The following is a 22,851-nucleotide window of genomic DNA, read 5'->3' on the forward strand; positions in this document are numbered from 1 at the left end:
TCGCTGACAGACTCATCGAAGGTCGTAGTCAGGTTGTTTTCAAAAGTTATAGTTACGTCTGTTTCAACGACCAAGGATGCGCCAACCCCGCATTTCACAAATAACAGTTCGATGCTCATAAAGTCAATCCCTGGATTGTCTGGTCCAGACTCGTTTATTTCCCGACCGCCGTCATATAGCTGGGATATTGCGGATTGCGGCGTTATAAAACAGACAGACAAAAACTCAAATTACAGAGGCCCGCCTGTGTGATTGACATTGTTGCAGGTTTTAATGTCCTTTCTCAAACATCAACACAGCTCCCCGCTTTATATGTTAACTGTAGTGGAAGCGAAAACTATATCGCAATACAGAAATTGAAGTAGCCAACAATTCACTTCATGTACGCCAACTGTTATTTATAAATTCGACCGTTGTTTTCAATACACGGTACAATTGTAAAACTTAATACCTTTTACAAAAAGCCACGTACAGGTTCAGATGCACGGAGTATAATTCAGGATTAAGAAAATATGTTTATTCTTTAGATGGAAGGGAAATTTACAAGACTACGTAAGGACGTCCTTAACGCTGGCACGAAGGCCATGGCCGTTAGCTCGGTTTGTAACAGAAGACATATAGGAGGGCTGGTCAAATTTCTAAACCTAACACACCCATTCATGGCAGCTTTGAGGTCATCGTTGTCGCCATAGCGCATTCCATAAAGGTGCTCTTTCAGTTTGGGAACCACGTGGAAATCACTTGGTGCCAGGTCTCGCGACAATGGAGGGTGGGGAAGCTCTTTGAACCCACTGTGTCGCACAGCAGCCTTTGCAAGTCGAGAGGTGTTAGAAGAGAGATTGTCATGAAAGAGTAGAACTCCAGCAATCAGCATTCCTTGCCGCTTTTCTTTGATAGAATCTTTCAGGATGAAGCAAATCAACATAGTAGGCATCGGTAATATTCTTTTGATTTTCTTAGCAATCAACAAGGATCACACCCTTTGCATCCCAAAATACAGTGGCCATAACTTCCTTCCCTGATTTTGAAGACTTGAATTCCTTTGGTGCCGCAGAAGTGGAATGTTGCCATTCCAGTGATTGTCGGTTTGACTCAGGTTCATCACCCGTTACTAATCTCTTATTGAATTTGACGAAATCTATAATTAGCTCTTAATTGCCTCTGGCTATGTCAGTTCTTTTTTCCCCCTTAAGATCAGAATTTAGAAACTTTGGCACCCAACGAGCAGAGAGGGCTGTGTCTTCCTCAAGTTCAAGTTCAAGAAAGTGTGTATGGGATGTCCAGACCTAGGGCCAACCTGAACGCTTGTTCTTCCAGCCAAAAACATAGCTGCCCAACGTTTAACAATCCCCATACACTCATGAATTTCTTGGGGGAGTACTTTTCTCCCATGTTCAAAACCTTATGACTGATCGGTAATCGCTCTTTTTCATTTGTGTCCATTTGGACCCCTATCACATTCAACTGGGTGTCACTAATATACAAATGGCCTCGAAAGACCAAATATACTTGCAATGAACTACTCAAACAATGAACTACAATGACTAGTTATCTTTGTTATGGCCCATAGTTGAAACATTTTGACCAGGCCTCGTGTGCTTCAATAAGAAGTCTCATCTCCACTTAACCATCGAGGCTAATGTCTCGCTCTGATTTGAAACTAATGCAGGTTTCTGTGTTTGTACTCCTTCACAGATGATGTCTGTCATCAAACGAGCATCAACCGATGTGTGAATATAAAAAAAGACATCTTCTCCAATCCAAAAAGTTTATTTCAAAGGATACACTCTGGAAATTAGACATGAATGACAACATTTCATCTACGCATGGTACAAATATTCTGGCCTCAAGTCCGAGGACATGCATGTAACTCGCACCCTATTTACAATAATTATCATACAGAGAACCGATAGCTGCCCCTTCCCAGCTGACTGGCACATAGATAATACTGTACAGATCATGATCATGAGCGGAAATTACATCACAATCTTAGCAAAACATACAAGTTGAGGCCAGTGTGGTTTTTTTTCTAATAGATGTAATCATTTCCAACCATTAAGACTTGGGTTGCCTACTCCTGATACATTCTACGCTGCAAATACAACCTGCTGATACGGAACGTCGACCAGGGAGACCACGTTCGGGCAGTTGGCCGTCCCAGCAAGAAACATATACCTACGTTTTGTCTGTACTTACATGTAAGAAGCTTCAACCATATTTTTTTTAATAAAACTGCGTATAATGAGGTTAGAGTTGGATTTAACGCGGAAAATGACGTTGTATTCACTCAAATTAACATGCTTCAAAATATGATTTGTCCACTGGCGAAACCAGACGTTCAAGTATTTTAGGAGCGATTCATTCAATATAATTCTGTTCAAATCGTGGACACCAAGTCATGCTAAGAATTATACATAACAGAAGTCAAGATTCAAAGTCAGCACCTAACATTGGTCAATATTACATATAATCATGACTTTATATATATATATATATATATATATATATATATATATATATATATATATATATGATGTCGGCCAAAATTAACCTCAGCGGCTGTAGACACCACAAATGTTATGTAGCAGTGAATATTTTGACAAAAACAACTGGAATTACTGCAATGAGTATCCGAAAATCAGATTCTTGACGTTATAGTGACACATTTCACTTTGAACAGTTCTGTTGTTACTATCAGTATGGGTGACACTTGATCCTGTAGTAGCTGTCTACATGTGACACTTTCAACAGTTCTGCAGTAACTATCAGTATGGGTGACACTTGACACTGTAGTAACTGTCTACATGTGACATTTTCAACAGTTCTGTAGTAAGTTTTAGTATGTGCGACACTTGACACTGTAGTAACTCAATATGAGACACCAATCTCAGTAAAATCAGATCTTAGTTCTCACTACCGCTAAACAAAGATCTGAGCACATCCCATTAGGGGTCAAGCCAGACCAACCTTTCATCCGACCAATCAGAGCATCACTGACCACATCATGAAAGTGACAGTCAGAATGTGATTCCTGATCATGCAGCCTCGATAGTTACAGGCTTTATGACTGAATCCATACAATCTAGACCATCTATTAGCCATCCCAAAATGTTCTTTTGTTCAGGTTTCAATTTTTTAATCGAGAATTTGTCAAAATATGTTTCGAAGCGTAGTTGCCAATTAGACATTAGTGCCGTAAAGCACGAGAAAGCTGCTTTCTGACTGGCTAATGTCGACTTTTGTCAGTCATTCCATTGGTCTGTCAAGGCTCCCAACAAGTTGGTCTGACGGACCAGTAATAGGGTGTCATCAGATCTTTAGCGGTAGCGAGAACTAAGATCTGATTTTAATGAGATTGTATGTGACACTTTCAGCAGTTCTGTAGTAACTATCAGTATGGGTGACACTTGACACTGTAGTAACTATCAATATGTGACACTTTCAACAGTTCTGTAGTAACTATCAGTATGGGTGACACTTGACACTGTAGTAACTATCAATATGTGACACTTTCAACAGTTCTGTAGTTACTATCAGTATGGGTGACACTTGACACTGTAGTAACTATCTACATGTGACACTTTCAACAGTTCTGTAGTTACTATCAGTATGGGTGACACTTGACACTGTAGTAACTATCTACATGTGACACTTTCAACAGTGCTGTAGTAACTATCAGTATGGGTGACACTTGACACTGTAGTAACTATCTACATGTGACATTTTCAACAGTTCTGTAGTTACTATCAGTATGGGTGACACTTGACACTGTACTAACTGTCTACATGTGACACTTTCAACAGTTCTGTAGTTACTATCAGTATGGGTGACACTTGACACTGTAGTAACTATCTACATGTGACACTTTCAACAGTGCTGTAGTAACTATCAGTATGGGTGACACTTGACACTGTAGTAACTATCTACATGTGACATTTTCAACAGTTCTGTAGTTACTATCAGTATGGGTGACACTTGACACTGTACTAACTGTCTACATGTGACACTTTCAACAGTTCTGTAGTAACTATAGGTACATGTGACAGTGACAGTACCAGTGTATGGCATATGTGACTGACGTGTGATATGTGACATATGTGATGATGTAAGTGACAAACCAAGGATCACATCAGGATGAATCTAGGACCTAGGACCAAAGGATCTCAACACAACACAGCACGTTTTGACATCCGACACAACTAGTGTGCAAGTGTTATACATAGAAGTTAAGTATTACCAACTGAGGAAACAAACAAAAGGCTTACCTTCACAAAACAGGTGAACCAATCAGTTAAGCCTAATGGCCTGATGTGAACATATCTTAAGAGTTGAACTGAGATAGCGTTCATTAGAACACTTACTTTGACATAACACCCTAACGCGATCAACAATAATACTGTTACACAGAACATGGCATGACTGCTTGCCCTGAATGGCTGGCCACATTTCCCCACAATCCAACAAGAACTGTTATGTTTGGACGGATGCATGTGACTCTAACATAGGACCGTCACCCTTGTCAAGTGATCTGGCATGAACACCTCCACTTGCTCAACAGAGGAGGAATATTGCTGCTGGTCTCATCATCAATCAATAGATACTGTGCTTGATTACTTCTACTGGCACAGCAAACTCCATCCCAAGCCAACCTATCCCTTCCCCTGTTCAACATTAGCACCTTCAACTTGGAAGATCCTTCCCAAAAACATCTAGAAATTGAAAAGTTAATAAACTGCAGCAGTTAACATTTGCAATGATTTACTGTAATATTAGTATATACAACAGCATTTAATCAAGTAGGTTCCAATATTCAGTTGAGAAAGTTGATGGAAATTTCTACTTCCTGCTGTTTTCATGTCTTCAAACTTGTGTTCTCAATAAGTCCTGGCATAGAAGAGTAAGAAAAAAAGTGTTTCTGTTTACTGTATGTGTTTATTTCCCTTGTATTGATCAAGTAACTGTTGATATGGAAGAAAACAAAGCTCCTATTGCTTCCAGTCATATCAACTCACAACATTGGACATAACAGACAAATCATTGTAAAGGACACAGAACCTTATACTATGAAATATACAATGCCACATTCTGACTTGATGCATACACTTGTCAATAACTCTTTCCTTTGCCCTGACTCTGCACTTTGCAAATGGGTACATACAGACTGCATCAATGATTCGCTGAAACATTTAGTTTACATTACAGTAACAAATCTCCTATTCCCGAAAAATTGGGAATCTTGACAAATAATAACAGACGTTTGTTGGTCAGATTACTTGTATTATGTATATATTACAATTGTAGAGACTTGCAACCACCAGTTGGTGCCTGTCTGTGATCTGCAGCACACGGACACTAAGCACTACAGTCCACACAGGTGAGGAGCCAGGGCCACTACTGCAGTGGAGAGAACGGGGTCGGGATCAGGATACGAGACTGCATGTGGCGGATCAGTGGAACTGAAACACAACCAGTCAGCCCCACTGTTACTCTGTCCACATAAGTATATGGTATAATGTGGTATCAGAGAAATACAGAGCAAACTTTATCACAAACTTAACACAATACAAATTTGAGAATTGAGGTGAATCTTTGTTTGTTTGTTGTTTAACGCTGTACTGAGCAACATTCCAGCTATAAGACGGCTAATCACTGACTGTTACAACATAACTGTATAAAACTGTGATCCACACAAAGGCTGCTGCCTACATGGTAAGGAGGCTGCGAGTGAATGTTATTGTTAGTCACTGAAGATGAATGACAGTCAAAAATTAATTTCTGATGATACCAACCCCACAACCCCCACCCAAAAGAAAGTGATGTGGTTTACTCAACTGACCTCAATTTAGATACTGTCCCTACCAGTGTTACTGAGAAGTGTACACACACAAACAAATAGTGATACTAACGTACACACGCACACACCTCCATCACATTTACACTAACTTACTGAGTATAAAACTTTATACACAAAGAAGCAAACTACATTTCGAATGAACATTCCAGTAACCTTTACTTTCTTTGAAGGTTGCTCCGAAATGTACCACTTTATTGACTCAACCAAAGGATACGTACCAAACTTCATGCTACTACTTCTTGTCATTATGAACTTAATTCCTTTTAGAGCACTTGACCTTGAGAGTAAATTGACCTTCAATGACCTCTGCAAATATTTCCAAAGGGCTACATATGCTATCCAACACATAAACCAAATATAATGTCCCTAGGTGAGATTTACTGTAACAGCGTTAGAAATTGGCACTCGTCCTATAGTCCTTGCCAAACTGCCCAATAGTTAAGGTATCCTGAGGACTAGTAAAAATTTACATTTTTCAAGGGTTTTGCTATATGTTATCGTTATAAGGACTAGTGGACTAAAACTGTTAATTTCTATTGCTTTGTAACAAAGAAAATATATCATATTCTACTCATTAAAAGTGGGACACTGTGATCTGTCATCACTTGTCATATATCCATAATCAAATAACATATCTACATATTAAGACATCATAAATATCTGTAGAAAAAGGCATGTCAGTAACAATGGCCAACATACTCTACGAATGACCTTCAGTAAAACCTTTACCTTATACACTGGTACCCTACAACCTTTTCTGATGACGGTCCTGGCCTAAGGACCTCAAGACATTTAGTAAGTTTCACTGACCTACAATAAATCCTTCTCGATTAGGCTGCAAACATATGACCTTGAACATGTTGAGGATTACCTTGACCTTTGACATGACATATCAAAATTTTCCCAGGGCTATAAAGGAGATATGCATGATATCTTATCCAAAAGATATTCAAGCAGTTTGTGGTTCAAATAACCAAATGTGGTTGCATTCAAATTCAGGCAAAATCTTAAAGCATCCCCATTAACATGTGGTCCCAAAAAAAAAATCACTTTAAATAATTTAGAAGAAAAGGGCATCACTATATTCTTTATGTCATGGATCAAAATTACTGCTCCAACCACACTAATTGTACAAGTAAGCCAATTCTCATGACACTGGTATTAGCCATCTGATCAGTAGTGTCTGACCTGTATAGCTGTGTAGGACACACACTCATCTCAATACTGGTAGTAGCTGTTTAATCAGTAGTGTCTGTGTATACCTGTATAGGACACACATTCATCCCAGCCGGGCCGACTCCATGCTGCCTCCCTCGTCTCCTTGCGGGTCTGCAGATCCTTATAGCCTGCAATACATAGAAACCTCTCCTAGTGCTGGCATAGTACCGTATATCACAACCCCACGTATAAGGTGACCCCCATTGGTTCATATCATAATATTACCTTTACTGTAATTGAAAGACCATGGCAAGATTAAGGGTAGAGTAGTACAATAGTTATCTTGTTAACTTCAGAAGATATCACTTTGTTACATGTTATATATTCCTAAACTAATGATGAATAGGAATCTCTCAATGTTAACATAATGTTTTATCAAATGCAACATATTTTTAATTCTGAGGTATTGACTTCATATGTAATATGTGCATATATATATATATACCGGTTTCTTGTTTGATGACTGAACCCAGATGTTTTCCAAGAATGCTGAGATTGGGGTCTCTAAGCATGCAACTTTAATTACATGTACAATAAATGTTACCTGAAGTTAAACTCTGATTTGGGTTTTAAACATTTTAATGAATCCATGTAAGTAAATATGTCTTTCATATTGCATAGCCCACTTTATCATCCAAAACTGGCTCCCACAGGAGATATCGCTTGGGTGAGATCAAGCGATATCTACACTGTAGATATGAAATTGCATCACAATGCTTTGCAGACCATTGTGACGTCATTGGTTACCATGACATCACAATCAAATGATATCACTAATGGCTCTGCTACTGAAGCTGCTAGCAGCATTTTTTACACTTAAGACACTGCTTATTACTGACTTATTAATGAAAAAGTTGGAAGAATGATGTTGGATGATAAATAAAATCTCACCCTGGTGTTTTTTGTCTCAACACTTGTTGATATATTTGATATCAAAGGACACAAGGGTGAGATTCTCTATATAACACAAAATCCAAACAAAATGCAGTATTCGTAATGCAAGAAGACTTCGTTTTCTTTAATTCTTTTTTAAATTTAGTATATCACAAAATGTTGCCCAAAACCTTCCATTAAATAAAATCATTTCATCTATTTTATTGATGTACGTTGGGAATCATGTTAAAATCAATTTTGAATAATCATTTAAGACTGTCTTACTTTCTTTTTTTTTTACTGTACTTGTCATTCGATATGAATTCAAATAGTAGTGTTTTCAGTCATTAATGTAATTGTGAAAGTAGGGTTAGTATTGAGGTGAACATACTACAAAATCAAATGAAGATCAACAAACATATCTAAAGCTTGCATTTACATCTTGCATGACAGCCTTTAAATATTACATAACTATAAGTAAGCTAGCAGGTTGAAGATTGAATATGAACTTCTTATGCTAATGATTTCAGAGTCTTGAACTTTACTGTGACTGGGAAATATTTCTACAGAGTCCGAAGTCTTTGATATGCTGACAGTCATTCAGCCAGATCACCTTAACCTTGTAAGTAAGTAAAGAAACAAAGCACTCTCTGTATGGGTGGCAGACACCCTAGTCAACCTACTCCAGTCTGTGTATGGGTGGCAGACACCCTAGTCAACCTACTCTTGTATGTATATGGGTGGTAGACACCCTAGTCAACCTACTCTCATCTCTGTATGGGTGGCAGACACCCTAGTCAACCCACTCTTGTCTGTATATGGGTGGTAGACACCCTAGTCAACCTAATCTCATCTCTGTATGGGTGGCAGACACCCCAGTCAACCTACTCCAGTCTGTGTATGGGTGGCAGACACCCTAGTCAACCTACTCCTGTCTGTGTATGGGTGGCACACACCCTTGTCAACCTACTCCTGTCTGTGTATGGGTGGCATACACCCTAGTCAACCTACACTTGTCTGTATATGGGTGGCAGACACCCTAGTCAACCTACTCTTGTCTGTATATGGGTGGCAGACACCCTAGTCAACCTACTTTTGTCTGTGTATGGGTGGCAGACACCCTAGTCAACCTACTCCTGTCTGTATATGGGTGGCACACATCCTTGTCAACCTACTCTTGTCTGTGTATGGGTGGTAGACATCCTAGTCAACCTACTCTTGTCTGTGTATGGGTGGCAGACACCTTCGTCAACCTACTCTTGTCTGTGTATGGGTGGCACACATCCTAGTCAAACTACTCTTGTCTGTATATGGGTGGCAGACACCCTAGTCAAACTACTCTTGTCTGTATATGGGTGGCAGACACCCTAGTCAACCTACTCTTGTCTGTGTATGGGTGGTAGACATCCTAGTCAACCTACTCTTGTCTGTGTATGGGTGGCAGACACCCTTGTCAACCTACTCCAGTCTGTGTATGGGTGGCAGACACCTTTGTCAACCTACTCTTGTCTGTATATGGGTGGCACACATCCTTGTCAACCTACTCCTGTCTGTGTATGGGTGGCAGACACCCTTGTCAACCTACTCTTGTCTGTGTATGGGTGGTAGACTCATTCAACCTACTCTTGTCTGTGCACAGCCTGCATAAATAGATGGCAGACTACTCTTGTCTGTGAATAGTCGTTGAATACATGTAAAAAGTTTTATTTGTAATTCCCCATGGTATGACAACACAGAACATTCCCACAGTAAATGGAAGAAGTGTGTGTTCCGACACTATGCCTCTGGGAGTCCCAACAAGGACAAGACCTGTGGTTACCTGAAAAATCACCAAGGCATTGAAAAGGCTACCATGAGGGTACTGTTCCCCACTTGCAGTGTCCAAGCATGTTACATTGTTACAGCATATACAGACCAAGATCCTGATGGGCAGGTGGGACTACGTACCCCACAAGTGATGTACATTATACTGCTCTCCAAGATGGGAGAAGAAGCCGGCAACAGGGGAGTTACTAGCTTGTCGGTACTTTATCCCTCTCGCCCTTCAAATCAACAAGACAGTTACAACATCTAGACGGTCCTCAGAGAATTATATGTTTGTGGGTATATGTGGGGTCTCAGCTGCCTCTCACTCAGCTGAAACTCAGACCAACACCCCAAAACTACAGAGGACTACTGTGTATTCCTCATGGCATGACTGTCACAATAACTAAACCATGGAAGCTCACTCAGAAAAACAATACAAATACTAAACTTCACTGGAGATCACAAGCACAGGATATATACATACTTATCACAGGAATTTTGCATTTAGGGATATTCATGGTAGTCCCAACCTGTTACTTTACTTTAACCTGTGTGAATGCCCAAATGAAATGTTAGGTTATTGCATGTTTTCCCAATTGTCCAGTGATAGTCCAGCACCTGGTTGGTACTTGATTAGCCTTGCACCTACATGTGGCCAGTGTTAGACAACATCTAGGTAACCCACTACTGAAACACACAGAACACACAGTGGTGCAGGCAGCACTGAAAGTATCAAAACAAGGCCATCAAGCATTAGGAGGATAATCCTGCAAATAGACTGTGCAATAAATTCTGGAAAATTTTCATTAAAATTGGTTCTTTACCAAGTAATCCAAGCACACTTCAACTTACTTTAACATTTTACATCTGCGGTAAATGGATGCCAGTGCCTTATTTCAAATTCAGAAATATAGTTGCAATAGTCCCATCCTTCAGAGACTGATGACACCCTGTAGGTGACTAGTTACATCATCTATTTGCAGGATGGTTAGTACGACACCTGCAGACAGCTGTGACCAGGGTTAACCTAAGACTAGAAGCTCCATGATGACTCAAAGTGACCTGTGGGGTGACACCAGGTGACCAGCTACAGCTACTCAGTGCTGTCATGGGCACAGGCATTTTTCTTCCACTTTTCTTGTACAACTTTTTAGATTAGTTAATTGACCTCGTTGCTATAGCTCAGGTCACCTACTGTCACCATTGTACAGAAAGCAGATGAAACAAAATATGAATTAAGAAATGATACATGATAAAACAGGTGAAAGTAAAGTTTTCAATGTCATTCTGCACCTTAAGTCTTGTGCAATGGGATGTGCTTATGAAGACTTTGCCTACTCGTATTGGGCCTGTTCACATTAACTCCTACTTGATCTACAACTAAAGCGAACTTAAAATGTTGCTAGGAGCATAGTCCTAACTTCTCCATCAACTATTTACCCCCACATCAATTGATGCCCAGATCAATCCATCCTAAAAAGATTGACCGATCAGCATTCCCATGGCAGACTTATGGCCTGGTCAGAACAAGTCACTTTACTGTCAGTCTGTTGTGTGACAGCATTCAAGGAGACAGGTTAACATGCAATGTTCAAACACAGCCAGAATCAGCCATTGTAACTGACATTCCAAATAAACACCCCAAGAAGGATAACAACTCAGTAAAAGGACAGACAGGTACAAGAAGGACAGGAATAACATTCATACTTTGACAGCAGCATGTTCAGTATACAGTTTGCTGGCTTTCTTTCATTTTTTCAGGTAGAATATGCAAAACACAGAAATGCTGAGACAGCATGATAATAACAGCAACTGTTCATTCAAAAAATGACTCAAACTGCTTACACATCAAGTCTGCCTACAGTTTATTTTCAATCATATCCATTCATAATATTTTAATATATTTCCAAACGGATCTTACTATCTTTTAGCAAAATTGAAACGACTATCAACAACATTTTTCAGTTTTATGAAAAAGTTGAAATAGCAAAGTCATGGAAATAGACCCTCCAAAATCGTGAAATTTCCTAATTCCTAAAAAAAATGATGAGGGTAAAAAGTATTGCAGCATGCAAATGATTAAGCAAAGGGCATGATGTCAGTCAACTGTGCAAAAACACTGTGTTAGAACATACTGGTAGTAAGTCTAAATGAATAGGAATGAAAAAACAAATCACTCAAATCTGTGTCTCACACTACCTTGCTGCCTGTCTGTGACCAAAACACTCTGAGTGAGCACAGCAAAGCTCACACACTTACCCCAGATATGGTGAGCGTTATACAGTTCTCCCATCTGTGAAAAGAACCCTGCTACTGGTTCATTGTTAGTTTGACGGGCTTGGATTCCTCGGGCCCTAAATGCAACATGATGTGGTAAAAAATATTAGTGTTTGTAGGTCCACCTTTCAATCTCACTTATGTTGCATATTGAACTCCAACACATTTTGACAGCTTGTTTTCCCAGCACTTTCTGGCATGAACAGATAAAATTATCATTTTGAGCTATTTCACTGTTGCTTTTTTCTAATATAAAGTTTCCAAGTTTTAGTGTAATGACATGACTACTTATGTCAAAAAATTTATTTGAGACAATAAGCACTCAAAAATTGGGACATTGCACTTCATGCTGCCAGTACCTGCCAAAAATGGTGGAAAACTGAAAAATAAATAGGTTTAATGATAAGATAAGAAGATGCAGTGTGGACAATGATCCCAGGAGTGTATGATGTCGACAGCGTGGACAATATGTAACAAGTCATGTTCACCTTAGGATATCCAACACGTACCACTGCAGCCTCCACTAAAAACAAGGCATTGAAGACAAAAATACCACAGGTGCAAGGTCAGATTTGCATGTTTCTTGTTCTTTGTGAATTTCAAAAAGAAATAATTTATCTACAAATTCCCTTTTTCTCATTATCTATTATCATTAATCATTTTAATCATTACTTTAATCCTCAACAAGCCCATCATGATTGACAGATGTGCACAACTGATTGTAATACACAACTGCATTCTTTTTCCTACCTAAATAGTGACATACTTGCACAAGCACCATGTGAGCCTTTGGAGAATGGAAGTTTGGCAGTATATGCCTTGCATCACTTTTATAATACATGTTATACAGAGGCCAATCCAGGATTTAGGAAATGGACAAACACTATACCCAAATCAGGAAGTGACAGGTTAACACTTACCGTATTCGACCCAATAAGCGGATGCCCAAGTAAGATTTACTCACCTGTTTTTTACATACGGTCAAGAATCTTTTGTAGTCGGTTAATGAGGAGATGTTCACCAGTAAAACGTAAGTAACAGTTTATCTCTAGCCCCCCCAGCAACAGAAGAATATCAATAGGCTTACTGATGAATTTACGCCAATTTGACTCTGAATTGGTCCCAATAAGCGCCCACCCCTTCTGTCTTTATTTTAAGCGCCCTGGGGGCTTAATGGGTCGAATAGGGTAAGTTGTCTGAAATACCCTCTTGAACAACCAGCGTTGTATGTACACATAGATTCTTGTATTTCATTGTATTTCTACCTCTGGGTCATGTCGAGATTTCCCAATTATTAATGCCTGATATCTTCACAAAGCAAAGTGGAAATAAATTGCCAGATTTGAGGATATTTCTTCACACAAACAGAGCACAATGAAACTTCAAACTTGGAAATCTGCTCCTGCCCCATCAGCAAGTTTAAACATTTTAAATAAGACATGACACAAGAAGTATTCACAAGTACTCACTTTCAAATAGGAATGATGTTAATAAAGTTTTCGGTTTTCCTTTTAGTCTTAAACTCAAGTAGGTCAAGTACTGTTTATTTCTTGAAATGACAAAATGGTACTTTCTGTATCCAGTTTACCTAAATGGTTTTAGAACAAGAAAGAAAGGCAACAGCACGAGCAATACTCACCAGTTATTGCCCCACTCAATCATAGTTCCCGGCTGCGGGAAAGAAAACATATTGTCAAAACTAGGAGAGTGAGTTTTACATGGAAAAGGGTTTACACTGTTTTAACATGATTGTAGCAACATCAGTGGAAGACATGGACTCGGGTGTTGAGTATTTCATGTGATGGTTAGCTGTAATTCCAGTGGCATAGCTTACAGTCTTACAGTGATGGGTGTCCCCTCAGCATACTAAATATACTACAGGTACCTTCTCAAAATGTGCTGTCACTTCTGTGAAGAGAACAGCAGTGTGGCTTACCTTAAGGACATAACTCCTGAGTTCGTAAATGCTTTTGCCTTCTCTGGGTTTGAGCTCAGGCCAGAAACTAAAAGCAAGCAGGATCTGGTTCCTCCTCGATCGTAGCATCTTGTTGCGATTCTTGCGAAATTTTATGAAATCCTGTCAACACACCATGTTGATACATTTAATATCAATGGTCTAAAACAAAAACATGAAAACTAGCGACATTTTATGTTATCATGTCATTATGTTATCCTGTAACCTTCACGTTTACAGCACTCCAAAATGAAAAATAGGCTTGCACATTTAATAAGGTTTACTTACAATCAATACAAGCATAAGATTAAAGATTGGCAGTACAATGTTGTGATGTTAGTATATGTATGCAGGTATAGACTTACTTGGTCTGTTCTGTAGATCTGATTTGCTCTATTGAGTACAGGGTAGCCTCCCTTGAATGCCCATATGTGAACTGTTGAAAGGGTCATCATGATCAGCCACACAATCAAACCATCATAAGTGTATTGAGTTTAACAAAAGTATAGGAGACTTAGCTTAGTAGTCAAAATAATATTCTGTTTTGTACAGCTGATTGTCAATGAAGCAGCTGAAATCCTGCCACAATGTTTTCTGTCATGCTGCGGTCTGCTGAGGCCAGACCTAATCATGATATCTGACAACCATGGAAGAGTAGTTCACTGTATAAGCAGGACAATAACTTACTTGCTTCATCCTGGTCACCAATTTCCACAGTGAAGCTACCTACAAGACTTTGACCCGCATCTTTCTTCTTCAACAACTCCTCAAACTCTTGGCTGCAAGAAAGTCACACAATCACACCCTGTCAATCAAGTCAGTCAACATAAAGCAATCTAATTGAAAATTATTTCCTTACTACTAGACCTACAGGTTGAACACAAACTTTGTATTCTTTGCTCATAACAAAACAGTGTCAGTTTTTATATCATGTTCACAGGCTCTATTAGAAACATACTTATCTGCCCTTGATTTGAGTACATGCCTTTACACTAAAGGCCCATTGTCAATGTTGGGAGATAGGAGGTTACTTCATTCAAGAATTGTTATCGTTTACCATACTTTCTACAAGTATATGCCATCTTCTATACATAGCTTGTTTTACAATTTAAAAGTCTTTTAACTAATGTACAGAAATATGGCATTCTAATGTCACTTCAAACATGCATTTCAACATTGACAAAATGCTTTATCATACGCTATCTGGCATTGCGCATTAATGAATTATTGATGGAAAGGTATACCTAGTGCCTTATAGGTTTGATGAATTTTATACGTGCAGATAAACAGATATGTTTACTTTCACTTGATCGAGCTGGATACATTTGTATATGTGTTAGCCTATTTATAATATTGCTGTACCAAAGGTAAGATGTAAATATACTGCCTGTCTGCCAAAACTATAGCTTAAAACACCATGGTCCAGTAGACAGATAATCCCTTTCCACTTAACTTTTTAATGTATTTTTCTTATCTTAAACTCTTAACCATGTTTTCTTTTCATTAGATAATAGATATACATAAACACATTACTGTTCCAACTTCTATATGCAAATAAACCTGTTTTTGACCACATGTAACAGCCAATTAATATGTGAGTTTCCTCTCTCCATAAACTGTTGCCTTTGGTATCGCAAGCACCAATACTCGGTGAGGTCACTGTGCAACTGTGCAGTCGCTGGCACCGCGGTCACCATGTAAGGGTTGAAGATCGAAGGCTTAGTCAACGTAGACACCAGGGGGGTCATAGTCGACACGGGAGGAGCAGTCGTCAACGGTGGGAGTGCTACATTCGGCATATGGGTCGTTACCATCATGGAAGATCTGACCATCATCTGTGGTGACGCCGTCTGAGTTGTCGTGGAGGTAGTAGACTGCGACTCAATGGCAGTAACTGGCATATCCGAGATAGCCGGAGTAGAAGGGGATTCACAAACGCACAAACACACAATGGAACACAGAAGGTTAGCATCAGGGTGTCGGGGGTGTATCAGTTACATGCCAGACCATGGCGCTGATGGTTAATGATAAACTGTTAGGGAGGGCCATCAAATTTATTTTATGGTCTCTGATCTCACATAATTATTGACATTCTTTATCACAATAACGAGTGAGTGATCACAATAACGAGTGAGTGAGTACGTGTTTTACGCCGCTTTTAGCAATATTCCAGCCATATTCCAGCAATATCATGGCGGGGGGCCCCGGAAATGGGCTTCACACACTATACCCATGTGGAGAATCGAACCCAGGACTTTGGGTGACAAGCCAACGCTTTAACCACTTGGCTACCCCACCACCCAATCACAATAATTATAATTTTTTACAATACTTATTACTTAGTGGTATATGTTTACCTCTCATGATCCTGACAATAAGGATTTTCGTAATATTATTTCAAATGACACAGAAATGATATTTTGTAATATTTAGTTTCTAATGGTCAGTGTAAATGTCTGGCTTCTTTCATTGTATTTGAAAAGTTTTTGAAGTTTCCCTGTTTTTCAGTGATTGATGTTGGTATGGAGAATTGTGGCAGGAAATATCAAGGTCAGGAGGTCACGAGGTCATAACACTGTTATTTTTGTACATTAATCCATTGTATGTAAACATTTCAGCATGTACATATATTAACTCAATGCGGTCATCTAACAAATGGGACCCTGAAAAATCAATACAAAGAAAATAGTGGTTGTAAACCATAAAAAGCGGTCGCATATTCATCATCTGTTATGTTTTGTTTCGAATGTAGTTCGGGCAGAGAACTGGCATAGTTGTTTCTAATAGAGCCTAGAGTAAAGAGAAACTTTACGACATGTACCATTTCACATCAAATGTTACACAAGATCACACTCATTGTTAGTAGATGGCCCTTATTTACTTACAACTGATTTAAATAATCTTCCATAGATTCTGGTTTCACTGCATGAACTGAAAACAAAGGCAAATACAATCTATTTGTTAACCATGATAGCATGGTTAACTGACAATTATCTTACCAAATAATATGTGCAAGGTTATCATTTGGAAAGCCATCAGCACTGCTCCAGGAAAGATGGACAGAATTGCTTACAGGGATACATCTAGGATTCTACAGTAAGTGCCTTTAGCAGGAAAACTGGGTGATAATAATGTTCAAAATTGGGATTTTAAAAACATTCTTAATTTCATAAATTCTGAGATGTTTAACACTGTACTAACACTGTATTTAACACTGCAATAATGTAAACCTAGGCATTAAAGCCTCTTCCTCTCTATTGGTCCTGTTATCAGCACTATACAAGTTACCTCTACAAAGCCATAACATTAGTTATAACTATATTAACATGAATTGGGAAATGTAGAAATCCTATTTGGGAATTTATATTAACATTTGCTGCAGACTATAATAAAAAATAAACATGAGGGCAGATATATTCTGAACAAAGTACTGATTTTTAACTGGTTAACAACATGAGAAATAATCCAAAGCTGAACACAAATACATGTATGAATACATACACTGAATCTCATAGACTGTTTCTTTACTTGAGAGTTGACTGGAGTGAGACTCGGAGCTAGTGGGAAGTGTTCGGACACGAAGCAGGTTCTTCAGCCAACTCCTCCTTTCATCATCCTGAAAGTCAGCAGACTCAGCAAACTGCTTGTGTGTCACTCCTGTCGTGCTGACACACCTGGAACACAACCATCACAGCAGGTCATCAGAAGCAACAAACATGTTCAGCTTCCTCAGTCTGGTAAGTGTAGGGTAGAAGTGTACAGAGTTCAAAATGCATTTAGAGCACATTTGAGCATGGTCAAACACAAAGGTAGGTCAAAACAATGATAAATATCAAAATATTTTGAACCACAGAGGGAAGAGAGCACTTAAGAACACCACTAAAACCATTCACAAGTTCAATTTGTTTTCAGTGATCAAGCAGTAGCATACAAACCTAGTTCAAACGTATGTCCACGAAACTAAAAAACAACTTTAATTCAATTTAAAACAAATTGCCGTGCACAGGGTGAAGGCCATAAATATGTTTTTCAAAAAGCTGCTGCAGTGGCCATATTACCACTTCAGTGAAAACCATGAGCACAGGATATGGTGCTGACAAACTAGAAACATAATTGTGGCAGATCAAGATTCAAACCCACAATCATAGGTGTCTGGCATGCTCAAAGGACACAACTCTGCACAAGGAATTGCTGCATCTTAGATGACTGGGCCACCCATGCCCTCTATGAAGGAAAGAGGGTTTTAGGGTAAGTAGTTATTAAGTTGAACATTCTATGATTTAACAGCCCGTAAGTCGTGATAATTAGAGCTGTGACAGTTAGAACAAAATGAACATGAACCTGTGTGTCATTACCCGACGCAGGACTCGAGTACCCATTCTTTGCTCATAAACATGACGTTTACCTTATTTAATGACTACATATCTACATTCTGCTTGTTTCAATTGCTTACAAGATTTGCTAAAGCTAACAGTACACGATCTGTTCCCTTAAAAGATGTTTTCAACAAGCAACACAATGACACTGTTGAAGAAGTCAAAGAATGTCAATTGATCATAAGAAAAATGAATGTAGGCAACTCAAGAAAATAGCTCATACATAAGAACTTGAAGTGACATGCACAGAAGAAATATAAACTGCATTTCGTTGTCTGCATTTAAGTGAAAGTGAAATACTATCTTAAATGTATAGATCTCTGTTTCCTATTTCTAACATCTAACCAGAAAAGGTGCAAAATATGTTTTAGTTTCTAAACACAATTTTACCGGTTTATAATGCCAACAAAACACAGAATGCAACAGACTATTTATTGTGCATCCGTCATTTTAAGCATTGGGGTGATATGACGGTATGTGAAGGAGCACCTGTATACAGCTGTAAGACTCAGTGTGGTGATTGAGCATCAGTCATGCCCAAGCACTGGGGTGATATGACGGTATGTGAAGGAGCACCTGTATACAGATGTAAGACTCAATGTGGTGATTGATCATCAGTCCCTCCACCCCCACCCCCAAGCACTGGGGTGATATGACGGTATGTGAAGGAGCACCTGTATACAGCTGTAAGACTCAGTGTGGTGATTGAGTATCAGTCTCTCCCCCCCCACCCCCAAGCAATGGGGTGATATGACGGTATGTGAAGGAGCACCTGTATACAGCTGTAAGACTCAGTGTGGTGATTGAGTATCAGTCCCCCAAAGCACACTGGCATTAAAGGACGCTGGAATAATACCGTAACTGTTCTAGCATTTAGCCTGTAATAATGAGTATCACCAATAAGTGTGGAAATACCCAATACTACCACTGTTATGACTGACGGGGGAATAATAATTACTGCTTGGATAACCTACCTTTTCATCATACAATAGATGACATGATGCAAATTAACATATCAGTACACCCAATGCACTGAAGCAATGAGACATGATATAAATCTGCATATAGAGGTGCTGATCATTAAGCAATTCATGGTGTGACGAACGGTGTGAATAGACCTGCTGCCAGGAAGCAATTTGTGGCATGATAAACTGTCTACATGAGTATGATAAAGGATTAGGTTCAATCCACAACTATATGATTCGTGTAAAAACAAACAAGGTGGTACAGTGTTCAAAACATAAGTACTACGTTAGAATTTGTCACTATTCCTGTAGTCCTTGCCAACCTGCCAAATAGTTAAGGTATCATAAGGAATAGTAGAAATTTGCCATTTTTAAGGGTTTTGCTACATGTTATCATTATAAGGACTAGTCGACTAAAAATGTCAGTCTCTACCGTTGAAGTATAAGTAAGTTCTTAACAGCAAGGAAAGAATGATGGTATCACATCAGTCGTAACTGGTTTGGATTATTGGGCAGACTTATCCAAAACGTTATCTAATAAGTGTCAAAGATAACTTTATAAGTATCAAGCTCTCCTAAAAGTTTCTGTTTTCTTATACTTGTGCAAATTTAAAGAATGACTTTATATAAATATCATTTCAACAACAAAAATTACACTTTAGTATTTACTATCCAGTGGTTTCCATTTAAATGTAACAAAGTCATGTTTTAGTTTGACGGAGAGAACTGAAGATGTTTCTCTCCATCTCATCAGCCTATTGTGGCCACATACCGGTATACTGCGAACAAGTCTGTGTCAACAGGTTTCACTTAGAGTTATCTACCTTCCTTGGAAACTTAGTCCTTGAAAACAGATTTGAGTCCACCTAACAACTATCCCATTATCGGTTACTTGAGGACCCATCACAGTTCTAATGATTATGTAAGGTTACTTGTTTGTCCTTGGGGCCTATCTTCACTTTGTACACTGGAGGTTCTCAGTATAACCAGTAGGGCTGGCACAATACACCAACTGTGTGATCCAACATGTATAACGATACCTTTCTCATGATCTGATACGTATCGAAATACTTGCATGTGCTCTCATCTGTGGGGCATAAGCTATCTTTTTCACAAACAGGATGGACAAATTCCTGGCATACTGACGATTTACAGTTGACAGTGTCAAGTATGGGACAATGGAAGAAAATATTTACATTTTCACTACTAATTTCCACTCCGAATTAGTATTTGGAATAACAGCTATTAAAACAAACATCTAAGGTAAGAATCAATATTTGTTACTTTGTGTGCAACTGTGATCAATTTGTACATGTTGTATCGTGAAGGAAAAAATTGTGATCCACTGATGCATCAGTGTATCGTCCCACTACCAATTACCGGAATACTGGTATACCGTGATATGAAATGCTAACAAATACATTTCACAATACATTAAGAAAATACTGATATATTGTGTCATACATATTTTCATCTTGTTGGCAAAGTTTACACAAGTGACAAGACGAGACAAAACTTTGATACAAGCAACTGATTCTTGTGATCGAAGAAGCCAAACTATTCACAACCAGCTTCCTGTATAAGGATCATGCTGAGCCTGTTACGCATGCATTGTGACCAACATCTGACAAAATCAAGTCTTTGAACATGTTGAAAGGCATGTAAAAGTGATACATACATACAACACATCCTCAAGAACCAAAAACATAACATCATGTTGGAAGCCACCAAAGTCTACCAACAACAATAATGGCGACAAAGAAAACAAGTATTTGTCACAAAGTGAAGAAATGTCCCCTGCCTGTATATACACCATAGTACCAAATATGAAGACAATCCAGCGATTAGTTCTTGAGAGTGAGTGAGTGAGTTTAACGCCGTTTTAACAGTATTTTAGTTATATCACGGCGTGTCAGCTTAATGTGGGAGGAAAGCCCGAAGTGATGCAGGTCTCAGACGTTTACCACTTCGGTGAAACCCACGAGCACGGGTATGGTGCTGACAAACCTAGAAACATACTTGGGGCGAACCGGGATTCGAACCCACAATCATAGGTTTCTGGCGTGCCCAAGGGATGCAACTCTGCACAGCGAATCGCGGTGCCTTAGACGACTGGGCCACCTGTGCCCCCCTAGTTCTTGAGAAATTGCGGCAACACCGTTTTCCAACTCCAAAAGCAGATTTGCCTGCTGTGACCTTGAAAATGGGGTCAAGACAATCCAGTGTTTATTTCTTGAGATATCGCGGCAACAAACAGGTGGGACGTACGTACACACGGACGGACGGTCGTGAATACTATGTCCCCCGCTCCGCACAGCAGGGGACATCTACAAGAATCCATTGACATCAGGTGACACCAGCCAGCCATGAACCATGATCAGGGAACCTATCTGCCCAGTGCTTGGGATTTATTGCTTTGATCATTGTCGCTGCGAAATATCTGGCTGAATTCCATTTGACAATTGTCATTCCATTACCTATCAATGCTAATTATCCCCAGCTTCCTGTTTGCCCATTGTTTATTGCCTATTACCAATCACCTTGAAGCAAAGCGAAATGTTATTTCCTTGCACACAAAATAGATGGTCCACAGGGACTGGCAGTCACATGACTTAAGCCTAATTTACCGTGAAAAACTGGTAATTACAGGTAAATGGGAACACTGATGATGAAGGAGTAAGTATATACTCCGAAATGTTGTGTTCCTCATAATATAGAAATTGACATAAATTCTCTTCCTTATGTGACAAAGGTGCAGACGATTATAAAGTTTTCAAGATTGTGCGTCAAAGACGTCAAAACAAATTACAGATGAAAGATTATTGTGATATATTGTGGTAGATCTATGTATCACAAAACATAAATCATTATTGCAATAAAAAAGTTAGGCCAATACCCATCACTGATGTAAACACTCCCGAGAAAAAGTGGTATGTTTTTATTTTAGTAACTTTACTGTAAACTATACTGTCTGTAGATAACTCGTATATCAGCCCTTTGTCACTTATACGTTGAAGATTTTGGAGTTAAGATTACTTGAAATCCAGAACAAGGTCGGTGCATGACGGTGCATCCTCCTATAATCCATACTGATGACTAAACGCTGGTAATGAAACAACACATGAGCACACAATCTGCACGTAAGCCTAAAATATAGGCCTTACAGATCAAGTCAAGAAAAAATAACCTTCATGACTTAGATAAGGATACACACTAAAGTTCTTTGTCAGTGTGCAATATTTTAAGACGGCTACAAAGAGACACTTGGAACTATATTATATATTATGCAACAATGTCCAATCTAACCTAAAATTCGAAACCGCTTGTCTAATCAAGGGTGACATGGTCACCCTTGCCAGCCTGCAAACACCCGCCATCTTGCTTGTTTTCACCTTTCACTCGGTAATTTCCGGTACTACGGTGTTTTTTCGGATGAAAGCACATATGCTCATTCAAACATTGCAATAATTTCATTATCTTTTTTATTTCTTTAATCCATTATTCTGTATGTGTCAATACTTTTTATGA

The 22,851-nt window shown here is 39.0% G+C and overlaps 1 protein-coding gene across 2 annotated transcripts; it reads right to left on the bottom strand.

The window, feature by feature from the left end:
- Positions 1-1,790: 1,790 nt before the first annotated feature.
- LOC139456401 (protein NipSnap-like) lies at positions 1,791-22,710 on the bottom strand. 2 transcript variants are annotated; one of them, XM_071238100.1, is made up of 10 exons: positions 22,630-22,710; positions 17,484-17,656; positions 16,868-16,913; positions 14,670-14,761; positions 14,348-14,418; positions 13,965-14,105; positions 13,668-13,699; positions 9,893-9,987; positions 7,117-7,200; positions 1,791-5,456 (listed from the first exon to the last, which is right to left on the bottom strand). In XM_071238100.1, the coding sequence occupies exons 1-10, from the start codon at positions 22,698-22,700 to the stop codon at positions 5,392-5,394; spliced, it is 870 nt and encodes a 289-aa protein (XP_071094201.1). In that variant the 5' UTR covers positions 22,701-22,710; the 3' UTR covers positions 1,791-5,391. The 2 variants fall into 2 exon arrangements, with proteins under 2 accessions (XP_071094201.1, XP_071094200.1); XM_071238099.1 differs by lacking the exon at positions 9,893-9,987 and adding an exon at positions 12,011-12,105.
- Between the last annotated feature and the right edge of the window lie 141 nt (positions 22,711-22,851).

This window comes from Haliotis cracherodii, unplaced genomic scaffold, assembly GCF_022045235.1.
Source record: "Haliotis cracherodii isolate W230 unplaced genomic scaffold, xgHalCrac1.p SCAF_11, whole genome shotgun sequence".
Taxonomy (NCBI): domain Eukaryota; kingdom Metazoa; phylum Mollusca; class Gastropoda; order Lepetellida; family Haliotidae; genus Haliotis; species Haliotis cracherodii.

What these genes read in the sequence shown, in the direction of transcription:
- LOC139456401 (XM_071238100.1), bottom strand. Translation starts at nt 22,700, where the DNA reads ATGGCGGGTGTTTGCAGGCTGGCAAGGGTGACCATGTCACCCTTGATT. An exon ending in TCAGGAGTTATGTCCTTAAG is followed by an intron (nt 13,700 to 13,964) that starts GTAAGCCACACT and finishes TCTTTCCCGCAG; the next exon opens with CCGGGAACTATGATTGAGTG. An exon ending in TGAATGTGTGTCCTATACAG is followed by an intron (nt 5,457 to 7,116) that starts GTATACACAGAC and finishes GTTGTGTTTCAG; the next exon opens with TTCCACTGATCCGCCACATG.